This window comes from Taudactylus pleione, unplaced genomic scaffold (assembly GCF_031769625.1).
Source record: "Taudactylus pleione unplaced genomic scaffold, aTauple2 ptg000021l, whole genome shotgun sequence".
Taxonomy (NCBI): Eukaryota; Metazoa; Chordata; class Amphibia; order Anura; family Myobatrachidae; genus Taudactylus; species Taudactylus pleione.
Genome location: NW_028284423.1, coordinates 19683271 through 19710603, shown reverse-complemented (window position 1 = coordinate 19710603; position 27333 = coordinate 19683271). Strand labels below are relative to the sequence as shown.

The 27333-nt window shown below is 43.5% G+C and overlaps 1 protein-coding gene across 1 annotated transcript in view; it reads left to right on the top strand.

The window, feature by feature from the left end:
• GLRA3 (glycine receptor alpha 3) overlaps positions 1-27333 on the top strand; it is a 226743-nt gene that overhangs the window by 33275 nt on the left and 166135 nt on the right. The window contains exon 2 of the mRNA XM_088448214.1: positions 22600-22727. Coding sequence (XP_088304340.1) covers positions 22600-22727 — 128 coding nt within the window. The remainder of the gene's footprint in view (positions 1-22599; positions 22728-27333) is intronic.

The window sequence follows — 27333 nt, the reverse complement described above, 5'->3', positions numbered from 1 at the left end:
TGTTGACTGACAGCATGCCCCCTTTGGTGGGCGTGCCGGGGGCGTGGCTGCCAGACGGAGGCGTTCCCATGGGAACGCCTACCGTCTGAAGCCGGCCCCACTGACATCACTAGTGATGTCAGTGGGAGTGATTTTGGCTCTGATAGAGCCAAAATAACTCCTGGGCTTGCGGCAGTGAGACCCTACCGCAGGGTCTCCATTGCAAGCCCGATGGTCGCGATGGTCTTGACCATCGCGACCATCTTTTTGGCCGCTCACATATGCTGTGGGTGGTCACCCACAGCTATGCGAGCGGCCAGGAGGCCGTTCCATTTCCATGTAGGAGGGCACTGGTTCAGAGCTAGCGCTCTGGTCAGAGCGTCCGGCTCTTAATCAGGAACTCTGTGTGTATAAAAAAATAAAATGAATGTATTCTGCCAGTATCTAAAATTAACATTTTACATTGTTTTCAGGCAGGCAGGTGTATATTAGCAGAAAGAAAAACCTGATAACAATATGAATCGTATGGTAGACTTTAGCCCCTGCATCTCTGCTACCTTGGTACCAAGGATATCTGCCTTTTTTTTTTTACAAATCCGGGCTCCTTTGTAGCTAAAACAAAGTGGTATGCCATGATCCAGGTAATTAATGCACTGTTCATTTCATGTAGCAACAGTTTGAAGTGAAGGCCAGCAGTTCACCACCATAGTCAGCCTCTCGGTCCAAAATTCAAATAGGGGAGCCACAACAACTGCCAGTGAGGATATAACCAGTGAGGATAGCAGTTGGTGTGGTTCCCCTACTTGAATTTTGGACTGCGCTGCAGCGCCACCTCTGGAGCCACCACTGTTAGTCAGTAGGTATTCCTGCTTCTGACAGTGGTATTGTGTACTGTGCCCAGGGCTGCCAAGAGCCGCTCTGGGCCTGAGTGAAGGGTGATTGGCCTAATCGTGGAAGGCGTGGCCACGCCCCCTTAAGGAAAAAACTAATAAACATTGTTGCACTGTTGCGTCGGGGATGGGGGCACTGTGAGCCCTTCAGCCCAGTGCATATCCGGGGAGGGCATGATCAGGATGAGCGCTCCCACCCACAGGCAGACAAGACTGCTTGCTGCTGACTGCAACAGCAGTCTGCCTTTGCACCCCAGCACATAGCAGCTTGCAGGGCCGTAGGGAGGGTGGTGCGGCCGGTGCCACAGGGCAGAATCCTCCAGCGGCACCGCCCACACACTTCCCGGCACTGGGGGTCTGCAGGAAGAGACTTCTGGCAGTGGTGCGCGGCGCACGAAGAACGTTGGCGCAGGATCCCGCCCCCTGGAAGGAAAGGTAAGCGCTCAGGGGTGGAGGATGGCAGAGAGGGAGCGAGACGGGTGGCAGTGTTGCACAGGGTGCACTGCCATCCAGATACAGCGCTGGCAGCTTGTGCTGGGCTGCTCAGCTGACAGGGAGGAGGGGGGTGACGTCTGACTCGGGATCCCGCTGAGCCCCTCCAGCAAGCCCGGGCTCGGGTAATTAATACCCCCTCCTCACAGAAGTCCTTGTGTAAACTTTTGCAGGAGATGGGAGTTTCTACAAGCACATTCCAAAGAGCTGTAAAAAAGAGCAGACTTGCTTCCATAACATGGAGAGATGTATTCAAGCCATTGCCTGGCTGCTAATGGCGAACACTTTCAACAGTAGCTATGTTTCTTATAGGCAAAGATCTGTTTCAAATTTCACTAAATTATGTAAATTACTTTAAAAGTTTTAAGAAAATTTTGGAGCCAATAGCGAGTGAAACAACCTCAGCAAAAAATCAACTAAACAGAAAATGTAAGTACTGTAGTTTGCTTGACTTACTTTCATGGGTGTACCTCCCACTTCAATAGAAGCGTACAATAAAGGTGCATACAAAATCAAACAGCATTGCAGGAATAAACCATACCCTGGGCCTGGAAGAAAGCAAGTTGAAGCACACTTTAGACAGAGCCTGATTTAACTTTGGGAATAGAGGCCCTGATTCAGAGCCGGACGCTCTGACAGAGCGCTCGCTCTGAATCAGGGCCGGCCTTCTTGTTTTTTAGAGCGGCCTCCTGGCCACTCGCATAGCTGTAGGTAACCACCCACAGCTATAGCGAGCGGCCAGGAAGATGGTCGCGATGTTCAAGACCATCGCGACCATCGGGCTTGCGACGAGACCCTTGTGGTAGGGTCTCGTTGCCGCAAGCCCCAGAGAGATTTCGGCTCTCACAGAGCCGAAATCTCTCCCACTGACATCACTCGTGATGTCAGTGGGGCCGGCCCTAAACGGAGGCGTTCACATGGGAACGCCTCCGTTTGGGCAGCCACTCCCCCGGCCTGCCCACCAAAGGGGGCGTGCTGTCACTCAACATCGACAGCACTCCCCCTTTAGTACGAGACCTGGAGCGACGGTTTGCCTGTCGCTATCTGGGTCTCGGGCATGAGCACGACGGAGCCAGCTCCATTGTGCGCATGCGCACTGAGCCACCATCGACCCGCTTGCGAGTGCATAGCACACACGAGTGGGTCTGAATCAGGCCCAGAGTAAGATATTGCAAGTAACTGTGCATCTTGGTAAAACCACGCTGCACTGCAGGTGGTACAGATGTAGCATGTGCAGAGAAGTTTAGATTTGGGAGGGGTGTCCAAACTGACATTTAAATTGCAGTGTAAAAATAAAGCTGTGCAGCAGTTTTGGGCTACAGGCAAAAGCAGCTAGTATTTACCCCACATGCACCCTTGCATTGCAGCATGGTTTGTCCAGGTCCACAGTTACTTGCTATTTTTACTCTAATCCCATCTATGAGTGAGGCCCACAGTCAGAACAGAATTGTAACTCAGAGATTTACTAAAGTCACATCTGCATCACATGGAAAACACGATATCACATTCCAATAGATGGCAAAAATTGGACACTTTACATGGGTAGGAATACAACTCAAGTAAAAAAATAAATAGAGGAATCACATAGAAGTGCATGTGAACAGTTTGTTGTGCTCAAGCACTGCACAGATTCAATGTGATCTCTGCAGGGTCCCTTTGTGTTACAATGTAAAGAAATTGTTAAAATAGAAATAAATTGGCATGGCCAGTCCCCTTCCTAAGAGCATATTCAATCCCTGAACCCTGATGCTTTTCTGTTAATAAAATTAATTGGGGGGGAAACGGAGTAGTAATTCCAGTAATAAGCACAGGGCTTAACCAGCATTTTAGTTTTTGACTGTGTCTGTTTCTATTTTTTGCATATTTCTTTTCATAGTGAAAGAAATAAGATACACACACTTGTATATATGCAGGTATATACTAGTATTTATTCGCCAGGTAGCCAGCTGTTGTGTCCAGTACTGAAAGGGTTTCTTTTTTCATATCTCTTCCCCTACCTGCCCATCTCTCTTGTCTCTCATTTCTCTTTCTCCTCTCTCCTTCCCCCATGTTTCTCTTTCTCTCTGTGTGTGTCTCTCTTCTCTTCCCCTATGTATTTCACTCTCTCCTCTGTTTATCCCTCATATTTGTCTCTCTCTTTCCCCATGTCTCTCTTCTCATATCTCTATCTCTCTCTCCTCCACACGTCTGTCTCTCTCCCCAATGTTTCTATCTCTCTCCCTCCTGCCTCTATCTCTCTGTACCTCATGTCTGTTTCTCTCATGTCTATTTTCCACCTTATGTCTCTCTAGGCTATGCCACCTTCTTTCAACTTGCATCACCTTGGCACCTACCTTTTGATTTTCTCCTTCCTCCATGGAAGATGGGAAAGCTGTACGGACTCCAGAATGCCGATGGCTCTTGTCTGCTCCCTCTGGTGGTTCCCATCAACAGTCAAAATGTCACATTTGGACTTTGAATATCTTCCACTGATGGATTAGAAGTCAGGGTCTTAGGTTGGGGAAAGAACCGAAGGCGAGGGGTCTGGATATATGTCTTCCTCATCCACAAATACTGGATGTTGGCTAGACCTGACTGAAGGGAGTCTAACCTGCTGGGAGGTGTTCACCAGTGACCCCTCCAATTGGAATTTGGGTTTAAGCTGCACCCAGCAAGTAGGTCGCGGCCCTTTGCTCAAGTATCCGGTACAAGTGGGAAATGGAAGTACACAAACACAGGGAAAGCACTGGAAGAGAATAGAAGAATGGATCTAGAAGCCAGTACTCGGGTGCTGTACTGTGGACACACAATGGTGATCCAGACGCAGGACTGGTACAGGAGTATGGCACTAGGAGATAGTACTCGAGTGACGTACTGAGTACACGCACTGGTGAATGACACTAGGAAGAATTTGTAGTAGAAAGGAATGTGGAACCTGGAATGCTGCAAAAGAAAGTAATCACTGGAAGTAGCAAAGTTGTTCAGGCAACTTCCTGTTGCCCGGAGCCCGGCTAAATACCCTTAGGTCCTGATCCATTGGAGAATGGTATCAGCTGACAGCAAACCATGCTACCACTGGGTGAAGGTTAATCAGGTGATGTAGACTGTCATGGCTGCATCTGTGACAGTAACCGCAGGAACCAAATCACGGAGCAAAACATGGATGTCCTAACCTTTAGAATGTGATACGGTCCAATGAAGTGTGGGGCAAATTTCTTGCTAGGGACCTTCAACCAAATGTTCTTGGTAGACAGCCATACTCTGTCTCCAGTTCTCAGAAGAGGAATGGCAAGACCTTTTTGATCCGCAAACTCCTTGTAACTGTAACTTCTAGAAGTTTTTTTTTTTAACAAAGAGTGAAATTTCTTCCATATGAATTTTCCTTCCATATGAATTTTCTTCCATATGCCTGAAAATGACTCTACAAGGTTTGTGACAGCAGGTATTTCCACTGGAGGTATATCTTGAAAGTCCAGAACGTGTGGATCTTTACTATATACAGCATAAAATGAAGTAGAACTTGAGGAGGTATGATACCTAAAATTATGGGCATATTCTGCCCTAGGTAACAAATTGACCCAGTCATCTTGAGTTGAAGACACGAAGAGTCTAATAAATGTCTCCAATTTTTGATTAACCCTTTCAGTTTAGCAATTTGTATGTGGGTGATAGGTGGATGAAAACTTCAATTTAATCCCACAAGAAGAACATAAATCCCTCCAGAATTTGGCCACAAATTGTACACCCTTATCAGACACTATCTCTTTAGGTAGTCTGTGAAGACGAAAGATGTCACAGATAAAAATTTTGGACAACTGTGGTGCAGAAGGAGGTCCAACTAAAGGAATAAAATGGGACATCTTCAAAAATCTGTCTACTACCACCAAGATGGTATTCTGTCCTTTAGAAGATGGTTACTCAGAAATAAAATGCATTGATAGATGGGTCCAGGAGTATTCGGAATGGGTAGAGGATGTAAAGGACCAGCAAACAAGGAGGCATGAGCCCAGGTTAGTAACTTCTTATGTAACTGAGGTGCTACAAAGATCTTGCCAGGAGGTGGAGTCAAAAGTTGGGTATGAGCAAAGACAAGAGGGTCCAGGATTGGGTGAATTTTAGGTTGGTCATCTTCTTCCTGTGGAGGTAGAAAGGACTGGGAAAGAGCATCAGCTTTTTTATTTTGAATATCAGGATAAAATTGGACATTGAAATCAAATCTGGAAAAAAGAGACCAGCGAGCTTGTCTGGCATTTAAATGATGGGTTGTCTTGAGATATAGAAGATTTTTATGATCAGTGATAATCGTAATATGAAAATTGGCACCTTTCAAAAGGTGTGTCTATTCTTCTAGTGCCAACGTCATGGCTGATAATTCTTGGTCCCCTATGGCATAATTTCTCTCAGCTGCGGAAAATTTGCGAGAGAAAAAAACCACAAGGATGATGCTTTCCATCTACCGCCACCTAGGATAGTACTGTTCCCACTCTGCCTGAGGAGGCATCAACTTCTAACCTCCTCAAGACTCAAGTATGAGTAGGAGTGGGGGTGATGACAACAACAGCAGGGTAAGGTGGTAGATATCCGTCACTTTGATAGGAAGTATAAATATCAATCCATCGCCTCTTCATTCCATGCTCTATTTTCTTTGATAACACTGTGTATGGTAGAATCTGCAGAGCATGAATAATGGACAGCATGCAGAACAGGGGATTAGAAAAATGTAACCTATGTACAGCATGCAAATAGGAGATTAGTAGAACTTGACCTATGTACAGAATAGAGAATAGAAGCTTAGCAGAAATTTACCTCTGTAGTGAATGCAAAAGATCAGATTAATAGAACATAATCTATGTACAGAACGCAAAATAAGAAATTAATAGAACTTGACCTATTTACAGCCTGCAGACCCGAAGGTTAGTAGAATTCAACCATTACATAATGCAGAATAGGAGCTTAGTAGAATTTGGGCAGCATGCAGAATTTTAGTTCACTAGTTCAAATTAGAGTGAAGGCTGGCTAGTAGAATTTGAAAAGGCAGAAACCACTGGCTTAGGTAAGATTCCTGCTACATTGTCACCCCTATATGTGACAGAGATATTCATATAATTCACGACCATACTCTTTAAACCATCTAGCAGATTGTCAGAATATAGGTTATGTGAGAAGCTGAGATTGGTGAGATAAGTACTTCTTCTCATGTGCACCAAATTTATTGTTTAAAAATAATTGATTAGCACAAAAGGGAACCACTTGTACCTTAAAACAGAATCTATAAATACTGTAACTTTTAACCAGTTAGATAACAAAATTACATACACCGTTAAACATAAAGTACCCTATCATATTCTGTAAAAAGCAACTAAGAGCAGAATCGGAGCACTCCACAGAATACATTGCAGTGTAAATGTTTCTTCACATAGATTTCCTGTTAATTAGGGTAATGTATGAACTGCCAGATCTGTGGAGTTACAGTGCTCTATGTGTACAAGTGCTCACACAGTAGTAGTGTGCATAGTATGTTATAAGGTGCAAGCTAACTTCATGTTTTTGGAATCACCCCAGCAAAGCAAACTGCACCCTTTTTTTCTGTTAGTGGAATAATGGAAAATGTGCTATGATAGAAACTATAAAAACTTCAAAACAAAGTTCAACATACAGTACTACAATACTTGCTGTCTCTCCCAGGATGTCCTGGAGACTCCCTTATTTTAGATGAAGTACTTGTGATAAGTTCAGGGCCTTTATGATGCTAATCACAGCATAATGACCCCACACTTGCCCCTTGGATCTCCCCTCAAGGATCTCCCAGAGGAAGGGTCGAAAAGTACAGAAATCTACATATCGCTATTATAATACCAATCTTTTTATTCAAACTTGTACATTTTCCTTCAAAATACTTGCCTAGTCATTATAGCTTTGTTTATGTCTGAAATGAATCATGTATGTTACTTTATTAGTATGGGATTGCGGTGGGAGATAATTATAATAATTTGAAGGAAGAAAAAGTTAGTGCACTATACCACATAGTAGTAAATTAATTACATTATTGATGTTCATTAACCCCAATGTGTATGATAAAAATGTTAAATACTATACTGTGATATGTTATTCAGTACATTATAAAGCAACCAATTCTGTGGACATCTGAAATTAACATCCTTACTAATATTGATACATGATAACCAAACTTTGGATCACAGCAATTATTGGTCTTCATTTCTGAATCTTTGACAATCTTTGGATTCATAACCGTAAATGAATGGTAACAGCTCATTGGTGGCCACAGTTATACCCATTTCAGACATACGACCTGGGAAATTGCCTGCTCAGACCCGGGAATTTCTCCTGTGCAAATTCCCGTGTATTTGGTAGAGACCCCCCTTTCACACTACAACGTCTACCCGGAAAATTCCCAGGTAGACCCCTCTCAGACAAGAGCAGGGTTTTTTAGATTACATGGCAACTGCTGGACACAAACATGAGATGGAGCTGATGTGAGTGGTGCCAGGCCCTGATCACACACAACTATGTGCCACCTGTGACTGGCATGCTGTGTATGTGGGGGTGCACATCATTTGAAACACCTCCCAACATGTCCTCAAACTACCTCCCATGGGTGCCCTGGTAGCTCGCCCCCATCCCCAGGCCTCTGGCTGGGCTGCCCCTGGACACAAGGCTCCTGCCTGGCACTGATCATGGGCACAGAGAAGAGCAGAGCAGCGGCCAAGGTGCCAGGGCTGGACAGGCCGGGTACAGATGCACGTAGAGCCGTCACCCACCCATATTTGTGGCAGCAGCAGCGTCCCACCCAGCCCTCCCCGCCTCTCACCTCTACAGTGGCCGGGGCAGGCAGAACCCCCAGCGAGCCAGCATCTCACCCCATCACCCGATGCTATGTTCGGGAAATAGGGGCAGTACTGGTGGTCCAGCGGGAGTGTGGGTGGGTGGTGAGCGGCAGCGCTGAGCATCCTATAGGACGCTCTGCGCTGTCAGCTCAAAGCAGCAGCGCTGAGGATCCTATAGGATGCTCTGCGCTGTCAGCTACATGTAAAAGCTGCTTGGTGCTGCCCGGGAGCAGTAAAATTCCCGGGTAGCACCATTCAGACAGAAGCAGGGTAATTTCCCTGGACTTAAGTCCCGGGAAAAGCCCTGGTCGATTGCAGGGGCGGTACCTTTCAGACAAACGGGGCTACCCGGGAATTTGGCTGAGGCAGGCCAAATTCCCGGGAATCTCGAGATGTCTGAAAGGGGTATTAGTGATATTCTCTGGATCTTTGGATGTTTGAGGTCTTGCTGGGTTTTGATTTCAAACGTGGTCCTTTTTGTTACATTCAGGCATATTTTATGTTTTTTTTCTACATACTGCATGTGTGTGTAATTTCATATGCTTGGTATGTGTCAAAAAATTGATATATTTAATGTTTGTCAGTGCCTCTATCATTTGCATTGTTCTAGTGTATGCATCCAGTCAAGTGAATCTTAAAACTCTACATTCTTATTCTTGTTAACTCACATTATTTATCCAATATACCAGAGTTATGGAGTTAACAATCTAAACAGTCCTGTTATCCTATTGGAGGTACTTGTATAGAATATTAACTTTTGATTCAGAAGGAGTCTGAGACCCCAATCAATGAGAAAGGTATAGTCACTTGATGTTTACTGTGTTCACATTCCCGTAGAACACTAGAAAAAGAAGACTGGTGATTTACATCACCTGCTGCCTGACTTCTAACAAAAACGAATCAATAAACACTGATTTAAATACCTCCAAAGGAAGCATAGATTGTATATAACTCTTGTTTAACTATGATAAAAGTTGTATTAAATTGCTAAATCTTAATCTGTATTACCTGCACATTGCATGCCACTGAGCAATAGATCTTATATAGCAGGTTTATGCTTACAGTATCTAATTTTACATTATATTTTCTATTGTATTTATATTTTGCGATGATAATAATATTACTTTCCTTGATTTAATAACATAAGTTATGGTAGTCAAAATATTGTGGTGACTGATCATACCCAACATATTTTTACATAGTCATAACCACACTGAGATGTTAATTGCTTAACAAAACTGTGTATTCCCTCTATTTTGGCAATTATATTATTATGTTAACAGTTCATATTCTAAGTGCTAAGAGTCCTTTATGAGTATCAACATGTTCCATACAGAATATCATACAATTGGGTGCCCCAAAAGAAAACTATTAAACAGGGAAGAGAAATTAATATTGCCAACATGCATTTCAATTATTATCATGAAAGTTAAAAACTTTAGCTGGAATTACAGCATAAAATAAAATTTCTAAATATTTTGAAATTAAACTAATGAGTAAATAAATAAAATAAAATACATGGGACATTTCAGCACCTGACGAGAGAGTGTGTCACTTTGTTTGGTGTCTGTGTAAAGATATGACAGGTACAGGCATGATTTCAATTAGCTGCCAGATCTTGCGCTTTATATTTTTTCTATCTGTTTCTTCCCAATGCCCAGTGTACAGCTGCTGCTGTCAGCTAAGCTTCTTTTATAACAATTTACAAAAATAAAATACAGTGTTAGATTTACCGTACTCTTATTGTCACAATACACAGAAACAAACACAAGACCCATCACTGCTATCTAGACAATACTGTTGATGCCACTTTTTTGCAAGATGTAATAAATATCATAAGTAATTCAGAAATTAAACCCCCCAAGCACCTGGGCCTGCCTGAGTCTCGGTGGCCCTGCATTATTGGGTTGTTTCTGTGTGACAATGGTGGCATGAGCAATGGCTCCCAAACCTGGATTTCAGCAGAAAATTCTAAGTTTCATGGAATTGCCCCACTATCCAAACATTGGCACATTAGTCCCAATATGATGGAGGTTGGAATGCATTCCACCTGCTGCATGCACTAAGGATTGTGCTAACACAGACAAGAGATGTGGCCATGTCTACTGTAGATTGAGCAAACCTAATATGATGTCAGGCCCACAGGATTCATATGCTAAGTCCCCATTCAACAACTGTTGGGAAGTATGCCATCTCCTCCTTAAACACCTGTTCATTTCAACATTCACCAATAGATGTTTGCTGTTCCTCTGTAGCTCTCCCACCATGGGACAGACAAGTTTGCAGGCTGGATGGAGAGACATATCGCCTAAATCAGGACTGTTGGGGAATATACATCAATACATTGTCCTAAGCATGGGCAGAACAGTGCATCACTAGGCTCCATAGAAAAATTTGGTTAGTGTCCCAGCAATGCTACTCTACCCTTCTGGGTCCCCCAGCTCACAGATCCATACTGAAATGTATGAATGAAACCAGAGAATGTACTCTAGATTGCAACAAGAAAAAAAGCAGCACATTCCAAACAAATGTCCTGTAGCTCATTGAAAGAAAAAAATAAACACTTTTTCAATTCTTGTTTATTCATTTTACTATTATTATAATATGACTCAATCAGCAGTTAACATAGGGCATCATTCAGAGGCGGTCGTAGGATGCAAGCGGTCATTCTGAAACAGGGCCGCCTCCATATCGGTCATTAGGCTGTGGGTTAACACCCACAGCTCTAATGACCGCTAAGGGCGATGGTCGCAATGGTCAAGACCATCGCGACCATCGGGGTTTACGATGAAACCCTAAGGTAGGGTCTCGTCAACCTTAAGCCCCAGGGAGCTTCCTGCTCTGTTTGAGTGGGAAACTCCCCACTGACATCACTGATGATGTCAGTGGGGCCACCCCCAAACGGCAAGCGTTCCGACAGGAACGCCTCCGTTTGGCCGGGCACGCCCCCGGCCCGTCCAGCACATGGAGCGAGCTGTCACTCAACATCGACAGCTCACCCCGTCTGCTGTGAGACCCCTAACGATGGATCGCGCATCGTTAGCTGGGTCTTGCGCATGCGCACGATGGAGCCGGCTCCGTCGTGCGCATGCACACGAGCAACATCGACCCGGTTGTGAGCTCGTAGAGCTAACGACTGGGTCTGAATAAGCTCCATAGTCCCTAAGCACTCATGTGTTCACTAGAGCTATGCTTCTTGAGGCCTAGTAACATTTGGGTTTTTTGTATACACAGTGAGTATATCTTATATGCAGGTGCATTAGAATTCTATATGTTATTGTTCTTTGTATGCAGTAAAAGAGTTGATGCATGAGCTGCTGAACATGACAAACACAACTTATACCATATACCCTGGAAATAAGTGGGAACATGCTTCCTGCAATTAAAATGTCAGGATAAATTGGCACTAAAGCAGCACTTAATAGGACATGACTGAGCCACCTACAGTACAATGAATGAGAGCACTGTACTGTGATGCAAACAATGTGGACAGTGAAGGGAAAGTCTTAGTCCTGCTTAGTGTCATGGGAGCAGAGACATACAGCTTGCTGACACCTGTAAAGCCTGCTGACAAATCTTTTAAATACATTGCTAATCTTATGCAGAATAATGTAATTGCATAAAGATTCAGGTTCTACAGAATGAATTAGCACAAAGGTGAAAGTATCTCAGAATAAATTGTCAGTTTGGCGTGATGGCTACATTACGGCACAATCCAGTGTGTGTAATGCTTTGTGAGTTTAGTGTGTGGAATGTTTTGTGAGTCTAGTGTGTGGAATGCTTTGTGAGTCTAGTGTGTGTAATGCTTTGTGAGTCTAGTTTGTGGAATGTTTTGTGAGTCTAGTGTGTGGAATGCTTTGTGAGTCTAGTGTGTGGAATGCTTTGTGAGTCTAGTTTGTGGAATGTTTTGTGAGTCTAGTGTGTGGAATGCTTTGTGTGTTTAGTCTGTGGAATGCTTTGTGAGTCTAGTGTGTGGAATGCTTTGTGAGTCTAGTGTGTGGAATGCTTTGTGTGTTTAGTCTGTGGAATGCTTTGTGAGTCTAGTGTGTGGAATGCTTTGTGTGTTTAGTCTGTGGAATGCTTTGTGAGTCTAGTGTGTGGAATGCTTTGTGAGTCTAGTGTGTGGAATGCTTTGTGAGTCTAGTGTGTGGAATGCTTTGTGAGTCTGCGTGCTTGATTCAGAGAGACACACAAAGCCAATGGTTATGTAGTTGAGCAATATTTTGCTACTGTGCATGTGCGAAAATCCCTAAAAACTACTATGACGCATGCATTACACAGAGTGTACACACAAATGTGCTGTTGCGATCAAGGCGCACGGTGTCAGAGATGTCTTGGAAAAGTGATGGAAGTTTATGGGTGCTTATTGGGAGGTGGCATAGTGCCCGCACGGAGGTGGTCTATCTCATGGGCATGTTATAGGAGTGTCAAGGCCATGTCTGTTGAATTAGTTGCATACACAGACACTCAACCACTCACATAGAAGGCCCTAAACTAATGGAGAAACTGCATTTGCCATAGGGTTGGTGCAAGTTTAAATGGTGTGACCAATGGTACATCTAAAGACACACCAATCGGTATTTCAACACCTATTGATTGAGGGAGTGGGATGCAGGTACTAATTACCTGGGCCCATGCTTGTTGGAGGGGCTCGGTGATGCTGCGCCCCCTCCCTCTTACCTGTCAGCAGCCCAGTACATGCTGCTGTATGCTGGGCTGCAGTGGGAGACTGCTTGCTGCTGCTGGGCTGCAGTCTCCTCTGTCTGTGAGGAGGAGCGATCACACTGACCATGCCCCCCCTTATATATCAGCCAGGCTGAGGGGTTCACAGTGTCCCCCCTCCCCAGCAAACAGCGTAGGTTTTTTCCTTTTATTTTTTTCCTGAGGGGCCATGGTCATGCCTTCCGCAATTAGGCCACTTCCCCTTCCCCCAGGCTCAAGATGGCTCTCTATGACCCTGCATTTGCTTAAAGTCGCAGATGAGTCACTGCCAATAGACTCAGACACGGCCACCTCTCTGTACATCTCTGAGTCAGCCCCTGTGTGTAAAAGGAATGCATTGTGAGTCTGTGTGTGGAATTGTTGAGAAAGCACCCACAAGAAGTTGATGTTAGAGCAATAATTGGCTTTCTATCATGCATCATCTATTGCAGTTACTATGGAGATGGCAGCAAAGAATGTCTTAGAGTTGCAGAAATGTATTTTCAACAGGGATTGTTTTGTTTTCACTGTGGGCCGGTCTCACATGATACCAGTCACTGGTGGTACAATGACAAATAATGTAAACATTGTCACCAAAGATGACACATAGGGAGAGTGAGTAGATTGGGCAAAACTCGTCACACCATGACCAAATAAAAGAACCTCAGTAAACATTGTGAAATGTCCCATATATATATATATATATATATATATATATATAGTGTCTGGGAATTAATCATACTCCACCAATAACTCAGGAGTTGGGGAAATACCTCTCAAACTGCACAGAATTATGGTGTCAGACTGCCTAATAATATAGGCTAGTCCTAAAGGGCTCCACTCTGCCTGTAATTACAGCAAATATCATTGACTGTTCACCAAAATACAAAATTGCTGAATAGTTACACCGGAGAAATAGTGTCTCCGTTATCAAAAATGATAGTAAATCTGTAGTGCTATAGTAAGACACTGACATTAGACCTATACATTTTAAAAGAGTGTGGATCATTATTGGCCGTGAATAGTAAAAATAGACATCAATGTCAAAATCAATCAAACAGTATTGCACTATTAAGAGACTGTCCAAACTGCTGGCAGATGTACAAACAATATTTAAAAAAGGGTATAGGAACACTAAAACAATATAGGTCAATATCACTTTAAAATTTCTTAAAAGTATTGTGTTGTATTTTATTAACCATGATCCTTTAGAAGGGTGTACTTTGGAAGTGCTTGGAGAGCTGTGAAAAAGTCAATCTGGAAACCAAAAGCTGGTGTGTGATGCCTCACCTGTGGAATAGGGGCAGTCCTCTTGCATACAGTAAGGGACAGTAGTGAGAAACCCGTTGCATTTATTTCATTAAATGTGATGGATGATCATATGTGTGCACAAATTTATCAGTGCCCAACCACTAAGGTATGTATCACACTTTTCTGGTTGAAGAACTTCCAATAACCAATACTCGGGATAATATGGAGTCTAGGAGTCATCCATTATTGTCAACAATGTATGACTTTACAGTAAAACGCTGGTTGAAACATAGTGATCCATTATAATGGGTTGTTAGCCAGGATAGATCATTTATCATACTGTATGCTAAGGGACACTGATGTGTAGATCAAGAGTAGTGGTGCCATCCAAACTGCATGACAGAGTGTTAGGGAGCTTGTACTGTACAGTATGCGGGTGAAGTAGGTACTGTGAAAATAAAAAAATCTTTGTCTGGTGTTACTGTATGTGTTGTGGCCATGCATTGATGGGCAAATTGAAACCCTGACTAAAAATAAACACAAAATGTACTTCCAGCTACTCCAGTACTCCCTTTCGACTATTATCCAAAAATGAGATGCCCAAACTTCACTTCAGAAGTTTGGACATCACCCAGCCCACTAACTGGTTGAAAGAGGCTCATCCAAATATTAAAAGGAGCCAACAAAGCTATCAATCAATCAAGGAGGTGGCAACAAACAATATATACATGTGTAAGTGAAACTAATCTAAAGATTTAGAGATGGACAAAAAGTGTTAAGATGTGATTATAGAGTCAATAAATGGCAACTCAGAACATTTACTTCTATGTCTGGACCTCTAATGTACATGGTGGACTTAAGGAAGAGTACATGGTAACATCATGTAGACCAGATCAACTGGATGCTACTAAGAAGACTCCAACTGTTCCACCAAGCACCAAACAAGAGTATGAATCTACTACTGTGTCAACTAGTCTTTCAGAATCTCCAAGATAAACTTGACAAGCAAAGTGTAATGCTTCAGAGTTTCACACTTGTAATCTAACAGTGTATCTCTATTTATAACAGGTGCAGTGTTGAAGCCTGTGTAGCATCTATGGGGCCAGTGTTGTACAGTAGTGGGCCAAAGCAGTGATGGGTCAATTGTTTACTGCACTTAGCAACATATATTTTTGCTATCACTCTTTTCCTTTACATTATTTTAGAGTTATTCAAATTACAATAATTCCATGATTTTATAAGGTGATAAAGGAAGTTGAGCTGTTGCCAAACTACTAGATCCAGCATGCCCTAGTAGATGTTGCTCCAAAGCACAGAATTAGACAGCTGTATTTGTTATGTTACAGCATATCTGGCCTGGTCTCATAGAGTTATACAGGAATAAGGACATTACATGCGGTGATCCACCCTGCACATGACGTGTTACCATGGAGACCAGGTGACCTTTCAAAACTTAGATCAGTCAAACAGGGTGACCACATACAGTGACTGACTGCTGCAGTACATACACTTGTTAGGAGATTGAGTTCTTTGCCGTAACTACTTTGTACCGATGATCATTGACAGCTGAGAATCTAAACTGCGCACCATACACTAAGAACACTGAGACTGGATCGGGATGCATGTGCAGTGTGGCGTGGATGCATGAACAGAGGGAAACCATTGGCCACTTGCATCTGATGACTTTCCTGTGTCCACCTCTGAATGACCCCCGTCCCCCATAGTGTCACATCACTGCATGCCATGACATCAAAAATCAAGCTAAGAGTAAAAAGCAGAAGGAGCACTGTGGTGAGGGGCACCGATCTTTGTGGAGAGAAGTCATATAACTTAGAGAGAAAACAATAGCTTTGGATAGAGGAGAGATTCCTGGGGAAGAAACATGAACTACTGTATAAGAGAAAATAGTGGGACTAGTAAAAACAATTGTGGTCAGAACAGCAGAGAAAGCTGGGGTCGAAAAAAGAGATTGTGGGACTTGTAAAAACAGATCATAAAGAGATCATAAACAAGAGCAAGGGTAGAAAAGAAAGAGCTTCGGGGGGAAAATTAAGTTGATTTTGCTTATGATATATTTTATTAAAGAAGAGACCCATAACTGAAATTAACGGGAAAGAAGTTTTTATTATCTATTTGTTTATATTTTTTGTATATGTTCTTGTTTATGTATAAGGAACTTTTTTGTGACTGAACCATACTTATTTACATCAAACAATTTAATGACAAAAAAAGGACTTTTGCTAGCAATTTTGTTTGTTTTTGTATGAAATCAAGTGTTTACAAACCCTAAAAAAATCTCACAAACTGTTGTATTTTTTTCTCCTCAAAGAGGCCTCATGATCTACCCCTGTCATCAGTTTGCCCAGTTTAGCCTTAATTATTTCCCATCATAGATGTACCCTGTTTTATACTGTCACAGCTAACAGGAAGATGTTTACTCCTGCCTGTCAAAATTACAGAAGACAGTTCCTGCTTTTATTTAAATGCTATAAACAAACACCAGTGGGAAAATTTAATGGAATGCTATTTTGGCACCTACTTCAAACTCACTACAAATCATCAGTGACTTTGATATTAAATCTACTGCAGTTAATACCCAGCATTTGGAGGGTTAAAATTAAAATGTACAAAATCATGTCGATTTCAACCACAAACCGTGAGAAAATGGCTTTGGCCAGCAAGATTGCTCAACCTGCATGCACTGCAGACTATAATAAAAAGGCACATTAAATATACATATATATTATTAAGTTGTCACTAAGTAATGCTTCTAATGCACCACAATTAATACATACTTACTTGGGGCACAATTATGTTATGAATTTATTATTGGGAAAAATAAATAAATAAAAACATAAAAAAAAATTTAAGGGGCCTATTCATCATAACATAATTATCACTAGTGATAATTATGTTTTAAACTTTCTGCGAGTTTAAAAAATCTTTTGGAGGCATTTATCATGCTTCATTAACAAAGTATCACTTCCAAATAGCTGCTCTTTTTGCGGAGTCAGCTTTTCAGAAAAGTGATACTTTTCCCCCTACAGACACTGCATCTGCCCCCCTCTAATCCCCACTGTCTTTCACTTCCACCGCGGCCTCCGGTGTCCAATCCGGCCTCCCTTCTACCCTTTGTGTCCTCTGGTGTTCGATATGGCCGCTACCACGAATCCACCGTGTGTGCCCTGTCTGGACCCCCCGTGCGGCATCACTGGTGTCTGAAATGCACCCCCCATGGGCTGCATGCCTGGGCTGGCATGTAAATCTTTGCAGGTGTCCAATCTGCACCCCCTCCCCCCACATGGGCTGCAGTGGCTTGGCTGGTATGTAAATCTTCCCAGGCTGCCATGTAAACAGCAGTCTGTGAAGATTATCAGGGGCTGTATGCCATCTCAGGGTGGCGTAGAGTTTCTCAGTCAAGTTCCAAAAAAAAAAGCATTTTCGGAACTTGATGAATTTCATAATTTCTACAACCCCATACTTAAGAATTGGGATTGTGGAAATTACTGAGGCACATTTGTAATCAGGAGATATTTGTGATATCTCCTGCATTACATCAATGATGAATAGGTCTGACACTTATTTTCCACTGAGTTTGAGTAAGGTACATTCCCCCTGCTCTTCCTATGTGATAGTTCATTGTGTAGCTTTGGATGGCTTTTTGCTGTTCCTTCATCCGCTGAAGCATATAAAGGGTGGAGTTCCACCTTGTAACTACCTCTTGCTTCAGCTGGTGACAGAGCAAATTCTAAATTTCTTGCAGGTGTTGCAATCTTCTACATGCACCTGCTGAATGGCAAAAATGTCCAGAAATTTCTCCTGAACAGCCCTGTCATTTTAACAAAAAATTTGCACCACCAAGTTGATTGCGTGAGCAAAACATGGGATGTGTTGGAAGTCAACCTGCTGTAAAGCTCTCACAATATTGGGGCGTTGTCAGAAATCACAAATCCCAAGGAAAGTTCAAGTGGGGTAAGCTATTTGCAAAGACTTCCCTGAGTTTTTCTAAGAGGTTGTCAGCGGTATGCCTTTTTAGTGAACCAGTGATACACAGAGCAGCCTGCCTCTGAATGAGCTGCTGTTTCTTAGATGCTGCTGCTGTTGGTGTCGCTGAAGGCAATACACCCACCCAGTGGGCTGTTACAGTTATGTAATCTTGCGTTTGCCCTGTTCCACTTGTCCACATATCTGAACTTAAGTGGACAGAAGGTATAATGGCATTTTGGAGGACACTAATTAAGTTTTTTTTAATGTCCCTGCACAGGCTGAGAATTGCTTTTCTAAAGAAGTGGGACCTAGATGGGATTTGGTAGCAGGGACACAGGACTTCAATTAACTGTCTAAAATCCACTGCACTAATGGTGGATATATTACCAGCATAGATGTTATGGCGTCAGTGATCTGCTGTGAAATTGGGTGACTGCTGTCATACTTGCTCCCCCTTGCAAAGGATTGTTTAACAGTCAATTTTTTTTTAGAACTACTACTAGTAGTTTTCCTGGTCCCCTTCTGGGATGAAGATCTACTCCCAGCAGCAGTAGGTGTAGCACTCAAGGATTCTTCTGAGGAATACAGGATAGGAGAGGACTGAGCTAGCCTTATCAAATTGGATGCAGGACTACTTCCGATTATGATTGAGGATATTGTTGATGAAGGTGTTGGTGGTGAAGATGCCAGGTGCTTGGATTTAGCAGAGAGAAGGGAGCTAGCTGACGCTGGACTGCTTGTCGTTACTTTTTTCGCCAAAGTTTCTGAATTTTGCAAACACCTTTGATGGGTGCGCTGTAGATGACATAACAGGGAAGAGGTTCCTAAATGGTTAGGGTTCCTACCTCTACTTACTATGGCATGACAACAGGAATAGATGGCTTGACAATTGTTGTCCGGTATTGGGTAGAAATTATTTCACACATAAGAAGTGGATTTTTTTGTTTTATGCCAAGGCATGACAATGGTCTTTCCCTTATCATGGGCAACAACTGTTTCCACTGGGGCCTGATTTACACAAACAACATCCTCATCATCAACATCCTTATTAGCATCAGGTACACAAATATCCTACTCATCCCGGTGCACTTCCACAGAAGCATCAATTTCTATGTCAGAATGTTGACTTGTGCTGCTCTTCCCCACATTTGCAGAGGATGCACAAGTGGTGGAAGGAGGCTTCTCTTTGAGTACAGTATTGTAAAGGTCAAGCTCACACATGGCACCCACCAACACACTTAGACTCTCCTCAGGGATTTGTGACATTTCTGAGCGCACAGTTGGTTCCTGTGCATAAACGATTTAATTTTTTTTAAAACATTAACAGGGAGAAGGGCTTACATCATCATAAGAGGAGGAACCACCAGTCATAAATAAAGGCCAAGGCCTTAGCCTTTCCTTGCCCCTTCGTGTGGTGAAAGGCATATTGCCAATATTATGTTGTTCTGCGGCTAACTTTCCCTTTGATGTTTTTTTCTTCACCACTGTAAAAGATTGGTTCTTTGATTTTAGATGCCCTGACTTAAGCTTTGTATGCCCTTGAGCATCGGCTTTAGTAGATGATGTAGATGGACTAGTATCGCCATGACTGGTGGCACTGGCAGAAGCTCAGGCACTAGTATGTGGTTCCAGCTCTCCTCTGGAATTTTATATAATACACTGTGGTATCAAAGACCTACAATGTCACAATATTTTTTTTGAATAAGAAAAGAATAACACACTGCGCTACCACTTACAGTGGCACAAGATTTTTAATGAGTAAAACACTGCGCTACCACTTACAGTGTCACAATATTTTTATGAATAAGAAGTAAAGAATAACACACTTCGCTACCACTTACAGTGTCACAGTAGTTTTTATGAATAAAAATAACACACTGCACTAATACTTATAGTGTCACAATACGTGGATGATAAACTGTGGTCTGCCTGGCAGTGTCACCAAACACCCCTGCAGAGTGTAGACAGACCACCTGCAGAGTCACAAATACATAAATGATAAATTGCGTTCTGGCCGGCAGTGTCACCGAACAATAATAGTGTAGCTAGCACACACAAAAAAAATAAATGAAACAACTATGTTTTTATGTTTTGTATAATTATATTTATTTTTTTAACTTCAATTTTTTTTACACTGGGGAAGAGCACCCCTGGATGACATAGCACCCCTTTATGAACTGCAGCCCTAGCTCCTTGTTTGATAGGACAACAGTGACACAGCAGCACTCCCCAGTTTATGTACTGCAGCCCCAGACCAACAACACTGCACCCTTGAACAACTACAACACTGCACCCTTTAACAACAGAGAAGAACAGATCATGTCTGTTCGGTACACTTGCCACAGCCGGAGTGAAAATTGCGCCGATCACCGGCACCTTTATAGAATCCAAAACCAATGAGAATCCAACAGCGGTAGGATGATGTTTTACCTCGTTTTTGGATTTGAGTCAGGCGGGAAAACTCAAGCCGGACTTGGACCTGACTCGGAATTGCAATGTTTGGGTGGGTCACATTCTCGGAGAATAGGACCCGTTCTTCTCTAATTAATATTCACATAAAACATATAAAAAGGAAAATAGGGAAATAGTGATAGAGTTTGTTTACAAAGAAAGAAAAAATCAGAGCTGTTAGTATTTCATAGTACTATGGACCTGATTCAGAGCCGCTCGTAAGTGGCCGCTCGTTCGTTCTGACCAATGTTCGCACATCTGCGCATGCGTACGGATTGTAATACGCATGCGCGAACCAGTCAGTGCGGCCGAAAATCATTTGTTCGCTATATAGCGAATGCCTGCTATTTTGAGTGACAGAAGGAGGCGTATGTGGGTGGTAACAGGGGAAGGTGCTTGAAAACGGGGGTGTGGAATTCGAACGCAGGCGTGCTTAAAGGTCAAAACGGGCGTTTTAAGGGAGTGCATAATTAATACAGCAGCGTCATTGACCACGTCACTTGTTTTTTTTTACCCCGAACTGATCGCAAAATAGCGGTTCAAAAAACCAGCCACAAGAATAGCGAGCAGTTCATACGCTGTTCGATGTGCTCGATTAATCTAATAAATAGCGGATATGACGTAGGATGCGAGCGGCCAGGGGGCATATTTTTCAAAATTACAACCACAAGTTTTGCTCGCTCGTTCAGACTTAGAGGCGTGAACAGACCGCAATTAGCGAACGGTTCAATTGAATAGCCACCCCTTGTTTTAGAACGAATGACCACAAATAGCGAGCGGCTCTGAATCAGGCCCTATATCCCACCCTCCTCCCCTCTCAGTACTTTCTTCTTGCAGATGCACAGCACCCACCTGGCCAATTGGACCAAACTGACACTGGCATTGTCTGAGCAGATATAGTTTTATTTTATATAACCATGGTACCACCAAACAGCCCCCTCCCCCCCTTTCCCTGGGACTCCTATGTCACACACACATACATCCCAAACTCCCCCCCCCCCCCCTTCCTCCCCGGGACTCCAATGTCATTGAAGACAGAGAGGGAGGGAAGAGGGGACAGAGGTATATGGAGTGAGATAGAGAGAGGGAGGAAGGGGAGAGAGAAAAGGAGTAAGGGAAAAAGAGGAAAAAACAGACAGGAGGGGAATGAGACAGAGGAAGTGGAAGAGGGTGAGAGAGGGAGGGGACAGAGAGGGAGAGAGAGAGAGGAAAGAGCACATAGTACCTGTTGCAGCAGCATCAGCTTTCTGATGGGGGTGGGCACTTCACGGCAATAGGCCCCACCCCCTACCCGATCACCCGCGAATCGCGGTATTATGACAGTAAGGGGGCGGGACTTCCATAGTCAATCACATTCACGGACCCCGTCTGGTCCACCGACCACCGGTCCATTAGTGAGTGTGGCTGGCAGTGTGCTGTGTGAGTAATGCTGCCAGGAGCCGGCCAGGAAGTGTTCAGAGTGGCCAGGTTGCAGCCAATATTTGCTGCAATGTGGGGGCCCCTGGATGACCGCCCCATCCGACCCGCCTATAATCCGGCCCTGATGCATCCTACCCTATGTCCTTTGGTTACAACAGGTTACTTAAAAAGACCTTATTGCTGAACAACAACCGCTCCTTGAAACTGCTGTCATGTTAACGCAAGCAGCAAATAACTGGATGATTCTTAGTATTATCATCATGAGCACTTAGGCTGGTTACCCACTGGTATAAGGAAAACACTATCTCATTTGACATGTAGTTGTAATCCTTGCTACAAATTGCAGTCCTGAAGGGTCAATTAAGGAAGCTCTGTTGACTCCAATGGACACCATCCTTCACAGTAAATCTTGCTTTATCTATAGAAATGGTGTTTGTAAAATGGCTACTCATTGTCCACTGGCATTCTGGTTCATTACAGATTGGATTGCAGAGACGGAATCTCTATAAATTAATTTTAATATGATTTTTTTTTTTTTTTTAAACCTTCTTCTGATATATAAAGTAGGTACTGAACACACTTTTCTTGTCATTTTGTTCCTCCAGTTTGGTTGCCACCAAAGAAACAGACAGTGCCCGTTCTCGTAGTTCACCAATGTCACCATCTGATTTTCTGGACAAACTTATGGGAAGAACATCTGGCTATGATGCAAGAATAAGACCTAACTTCAAAGGTAACATGGTCTCTCCTTCCTCCATCTGTCACATTGCTTTGCTGAAAAGTGAAACTTTGGAAATGTGTGATAAGGCTTATCTACATTACAGAATTCTCCATCAAAGATAGTACATCCAGTGCACAGTGGACGTAACCACATTCTGACTGATAACTGCGTTTCTACATTGTCAGGGCAGCCGCATTGATCAGAGAAATGCAATGCAAGCTCTCTGTTCATAATGCAAAATTGCTGAAACACTTTTGTATACAGCAAGATTCCCCTGTGTGGTGTGCCGATTCCTTTCATAGATCAGGGGCCGTCCACACATCATCTTCCCAACACTAAAACTAATAAATCTATTAATCATGCAACTTAGATCTATTAGCACCTTCTGAGTAAGCTGCCATGAGATCCATATAACATTAGAAACAGTAGTGCTAGGGCAACGCATGTAGTACTGTGTGATTTGCAGGCACTGGCACAATTTGGGCAATATAGCCACTACTGTATATTTAAAGAGGCAATTAATTTTAAGGCAAAACCAATTTGGCCGGCTCACAGTCCTTTTTTTTTTGGGCTTTCTTATAAATCAAAGAATAGAACTGAATGGAGGCAGCTGACCTGCGACAAATGACCTCCTCTGCACACTGCAGGTAGATCACTCAGTACATCCAGTCAGAGGAGGAGGGAGTGCGTTGTTTTCTGCTCCACATGCTCTATCTTCTTTCTCTGAGACTGTAGGCTCAAAAAAATAGCAAGCATTCTTTATTTTTTACTGAACATTAATAGGTTAAAGAATGGTGACGTGGGAGGTCTGAGAGGCACATCTGAAGGTCTGCAAGACAAATGCCTTGGCCTAAAGAGCATGTGGCAAGGTCTGTGTGGCATGTGGGGAGATCTAAATGGCTTGTGGGGGGGGGTCAGAGTGTCATGTGTGGAGCATGTGGGGATTTCTGAGTGGTTCTGATCAAACCTTTTTTTTTTAAAATTTGTTGTGTATTTCTATGAATCTAAGGGCCAGATGTACTAAGCTCCGAAAAGTGATACACCGGAGAGTGATAAACCATCAGCCAATCGGCTCCCAACTTTCATTTTTCAAACACAGCCTGTAACATGACAGTTGGGAGCTGAGTGGCTGGTTCTTTATCACTCTCCACTTTATCACTTTTCAGAGCTTAGTACATCTCCCCCTAAGTGTTTTACTTCTACTTTGTTAACTAATTATTAAGTCTACAAGCTCCACACATTGTCGCAAGTGAACAGTAGTGGCATAGTAGATACCTTGTGATTACTGCAAAGTATGATAACTTTTTACAGGTTTGTTTGCACCAACCCATCCACTCATAAACTAGGTACATTCTATAAGATTATTTGTCCAATCTGGCTGGTTGGAACAAAGCTGGTAATGTATGGGAGCAAAGGACAACAAACCATTTTCTCAAAAATGCTGGAAAAGGGACAAAAATGGTCATTTGGACAAATTGATTAAATGAAACGGATAAACAGTAAAGAGGTTTAGATGAATTATTTATAAAATAAAGTACTAAACCTTTATAAAATGGACAATAGTCTGAAATGTAAGGATCATGCTGCATTTGCAAACCGTAAAGTACAACATATGCTGCTTGAGACAGCAACAGTCTATGCATATGGTTTACGACAGAAGGAGTGGCTTCACAGTGATAGCAGTAAATGGTAAACATTACAGTACACAAGTCATACATAACATAGTACTTGTGTATACAGTGTATTTAATCATATAATAAAAATAATGTCACATTCGACATGTGAAAGGAAATCAGATTTATACCCAGGGCCGGATTAAAGGGGGGGCGACAGGGGCGATCGTCCCTGGGCCCCCACACCTGAAGGGCCCCCACACCCAGCCATCAGGGTTAAAGTGAACCAGAGGAGACGGAACCAGTTCCGCCTCCTCCGCCCAACCTAACCCTGGCGCCACATGGAGACACCATTTGACAGGTGCCCGCTGAGATTGTAACCAGTGGGCGCCCGGCTCCCTCCCCTCAGCGGTAGCCAGAGCCGGAGGTTGGAGCTCACTTGTGAGCTCCGGTTTCCGACTCACGCAGTGCACTATGGGAGAAACATCATGACGTCTCTCCCATGGTGCAGGGGAGCAGCCGAGCGGACCAGAAGGCAGCGGGAGCAGGGCTTAAGGTAAGTATGAACTTTTTTTCTTTTGAGTGCAAGCATCTTTTCTACTGAGGGCATTGCACCATTTCTGGGGGCATTGCTATTGGGTGCTCTACTACTTGAAGGCAGTGAATTACTACTGGGGCACTACTACAGAGGGAGCATTACTATTAGGGGCATTAATACAGGGGCATTACTACTGGGGGCATTTATACAGAGGATACCACTACAGGGGGAATTACTACTGGGGCCACTACCACATGGGGCATGGCTACTGGGACACAACCACAGGGGTATTACTACTGAGGGCTTTTATACAGGGGGCATTACTACAAGGGCATTACTATTGGGTGCACACAGAGGGCATGACTACTGTGGGGCATGACTATTGGGTGCACAACTACAGGGGTATTACTACTGGGGGTATTTATACAGTGGGCATTACTATTGGGGACACTACTACTGGGGGCATTACTACTGGGGGCGTAACTACTGGGAGCACTACTAATGGGAGTATTGCATAGGAGTCACTGCATAAGGGGCACCACTCCTGGGGGAACTACTACTGGGTGCATTGCATAAAGGGCACCACTACTGTGGACTCTGCATATGGGGCACTACCACTGTGGGCACTGACACTACTGGGGTCCCAATTGTGCATACCTACAGTTTATCACATTTAATAGGGGCCCCCACATGTTTGTTGCCCAGGGGTCCCCACAGACCTTAATCCGGCCCTGCTTATACCGCTTTTATACCTAAATTCCGGGTCTGACTCGGAGGTTGGAACAGGGTTCCAGACCAGATCAGACCCGGAATTTAGCTGGCGCCGACCCAGGATATTCCCGAGTCGGTGCCGTTCACACCGGAGCCGGATCTGCAGTGACCCGGTTCTCCCTATGTGGAACTGGACGCTTGGAGATTACATCATCTCCAGGCGCCACTGAAGCCGGCCAATCGGCATGCGGCACGCTCCAGGTCATCGTGACCTGGATCATGCCGTTTACACTGCAGGGTTTCACGGGTCATTCCCATATTAAACCCTGCAAGTTACCTGGGTTGGATTGCCAGGAATACAACCCTGTTGCCTTTTACACCAAGGAGCTACCTGAGTTAAGCCTGCAATAACCCAGGTTTTAGCTCTGGTGTAAAAGGGGAATAAGATGCAGAGACAAAATTAAAGTTTTTATTAAACTCAAATAAATATACACAACCATAGCCTTATCCTTTAAAAGATGAACTAGAAGACATGATTTATTAGTGCGGACCCATTACTAATTTCACAGTAATAATGCAAATAGACCAGAGCAACAACATTAATATAGTATTAGCATAAGTGGAAGGGATTCAGATGCATTCAGCTAATCAGCATTGGTAACTGATCATTTATCATCACCACCATCATCATCATTAGTACCTTATTGCACCTGTAAGTGCTCTGCTTCTAATCAGATGCATATGCTTCTTTCTTGTGGTCAGCATGGGATACATTAATGCAACATGCTCTTACTATACTATTGGCGCTGTTACACACCCCTCCTAGCCCCATCCCTTTCCTTTTTGCACAAATCATTGCAAGCACAAAATGAGTCTCATTCAGTATGGCAATGGATTTGGAAAAACCTATTAAAATAATTTAAATGGAAAACAAACACTTCTACATTGAGCTTTATGCTGTAATACAACAACTATTTTGTAACTGACTACAAGCTGTTGGAAGGGGATGCAATCGAGAAACCGGCTGACGTGATCCTGACAGCCGGCTTCCCGAATGCTTTATCCCGGTGTGGGTTAAATGACAGGTGTCTATATCTAGATGCCTGTCATTTTCCCGAGACAGGCGCCTGGGATCCCGATCGAAGGGATGCCGGGCGCCGCGAGCGGACAGCCGCAAGGGGGAGAGGGTTAGGTTTAGCGCATCCGGGGGGGACTTAGGGGTAGGCTAGGGGGAGGGTTAGGGTTAGGGGGAGGGTTAGGGTAAGGCACCCCCCCGGGGGACTTAGGTTTAGGCAGCGGGGAAGGGGGGGGTTAGGGTTAGACACTTGGGGGGAGGTTAGGGTTAGGCACCCCTAAGGAGGGTTAGGGTTAGGGGTTAGGTTAGTTATTACTTACCTGAGGGCGATCGGGATTTCCCGCGCTGTCGGGCTGCCGCTGCCGGGATCTTTTCATCTGTCGGGCTGCCGCTGCTGGGAATCGAACCTTCCATTGGAAGTCACTTTTTCCTGTTTACAGTGAGAAGAAAATATTTATTCTAATTGAATCTTAAATAGAACTACAATGGAAATTGGGGCAAAGGTAAAAAAAAAAACATGTACAAAAGTAATTTATGTGGTGTTTACATTTTTCAAGACAGGCATCTAAATTGTTTCTGTTGCTAATATTCTCTGTAATCTCTGAACATCACATTATTGTAGCAGTCACTTCTTGTATTGCTTTGCCTCATGCATATTAAATGGTTCAGCAATGGAATCCA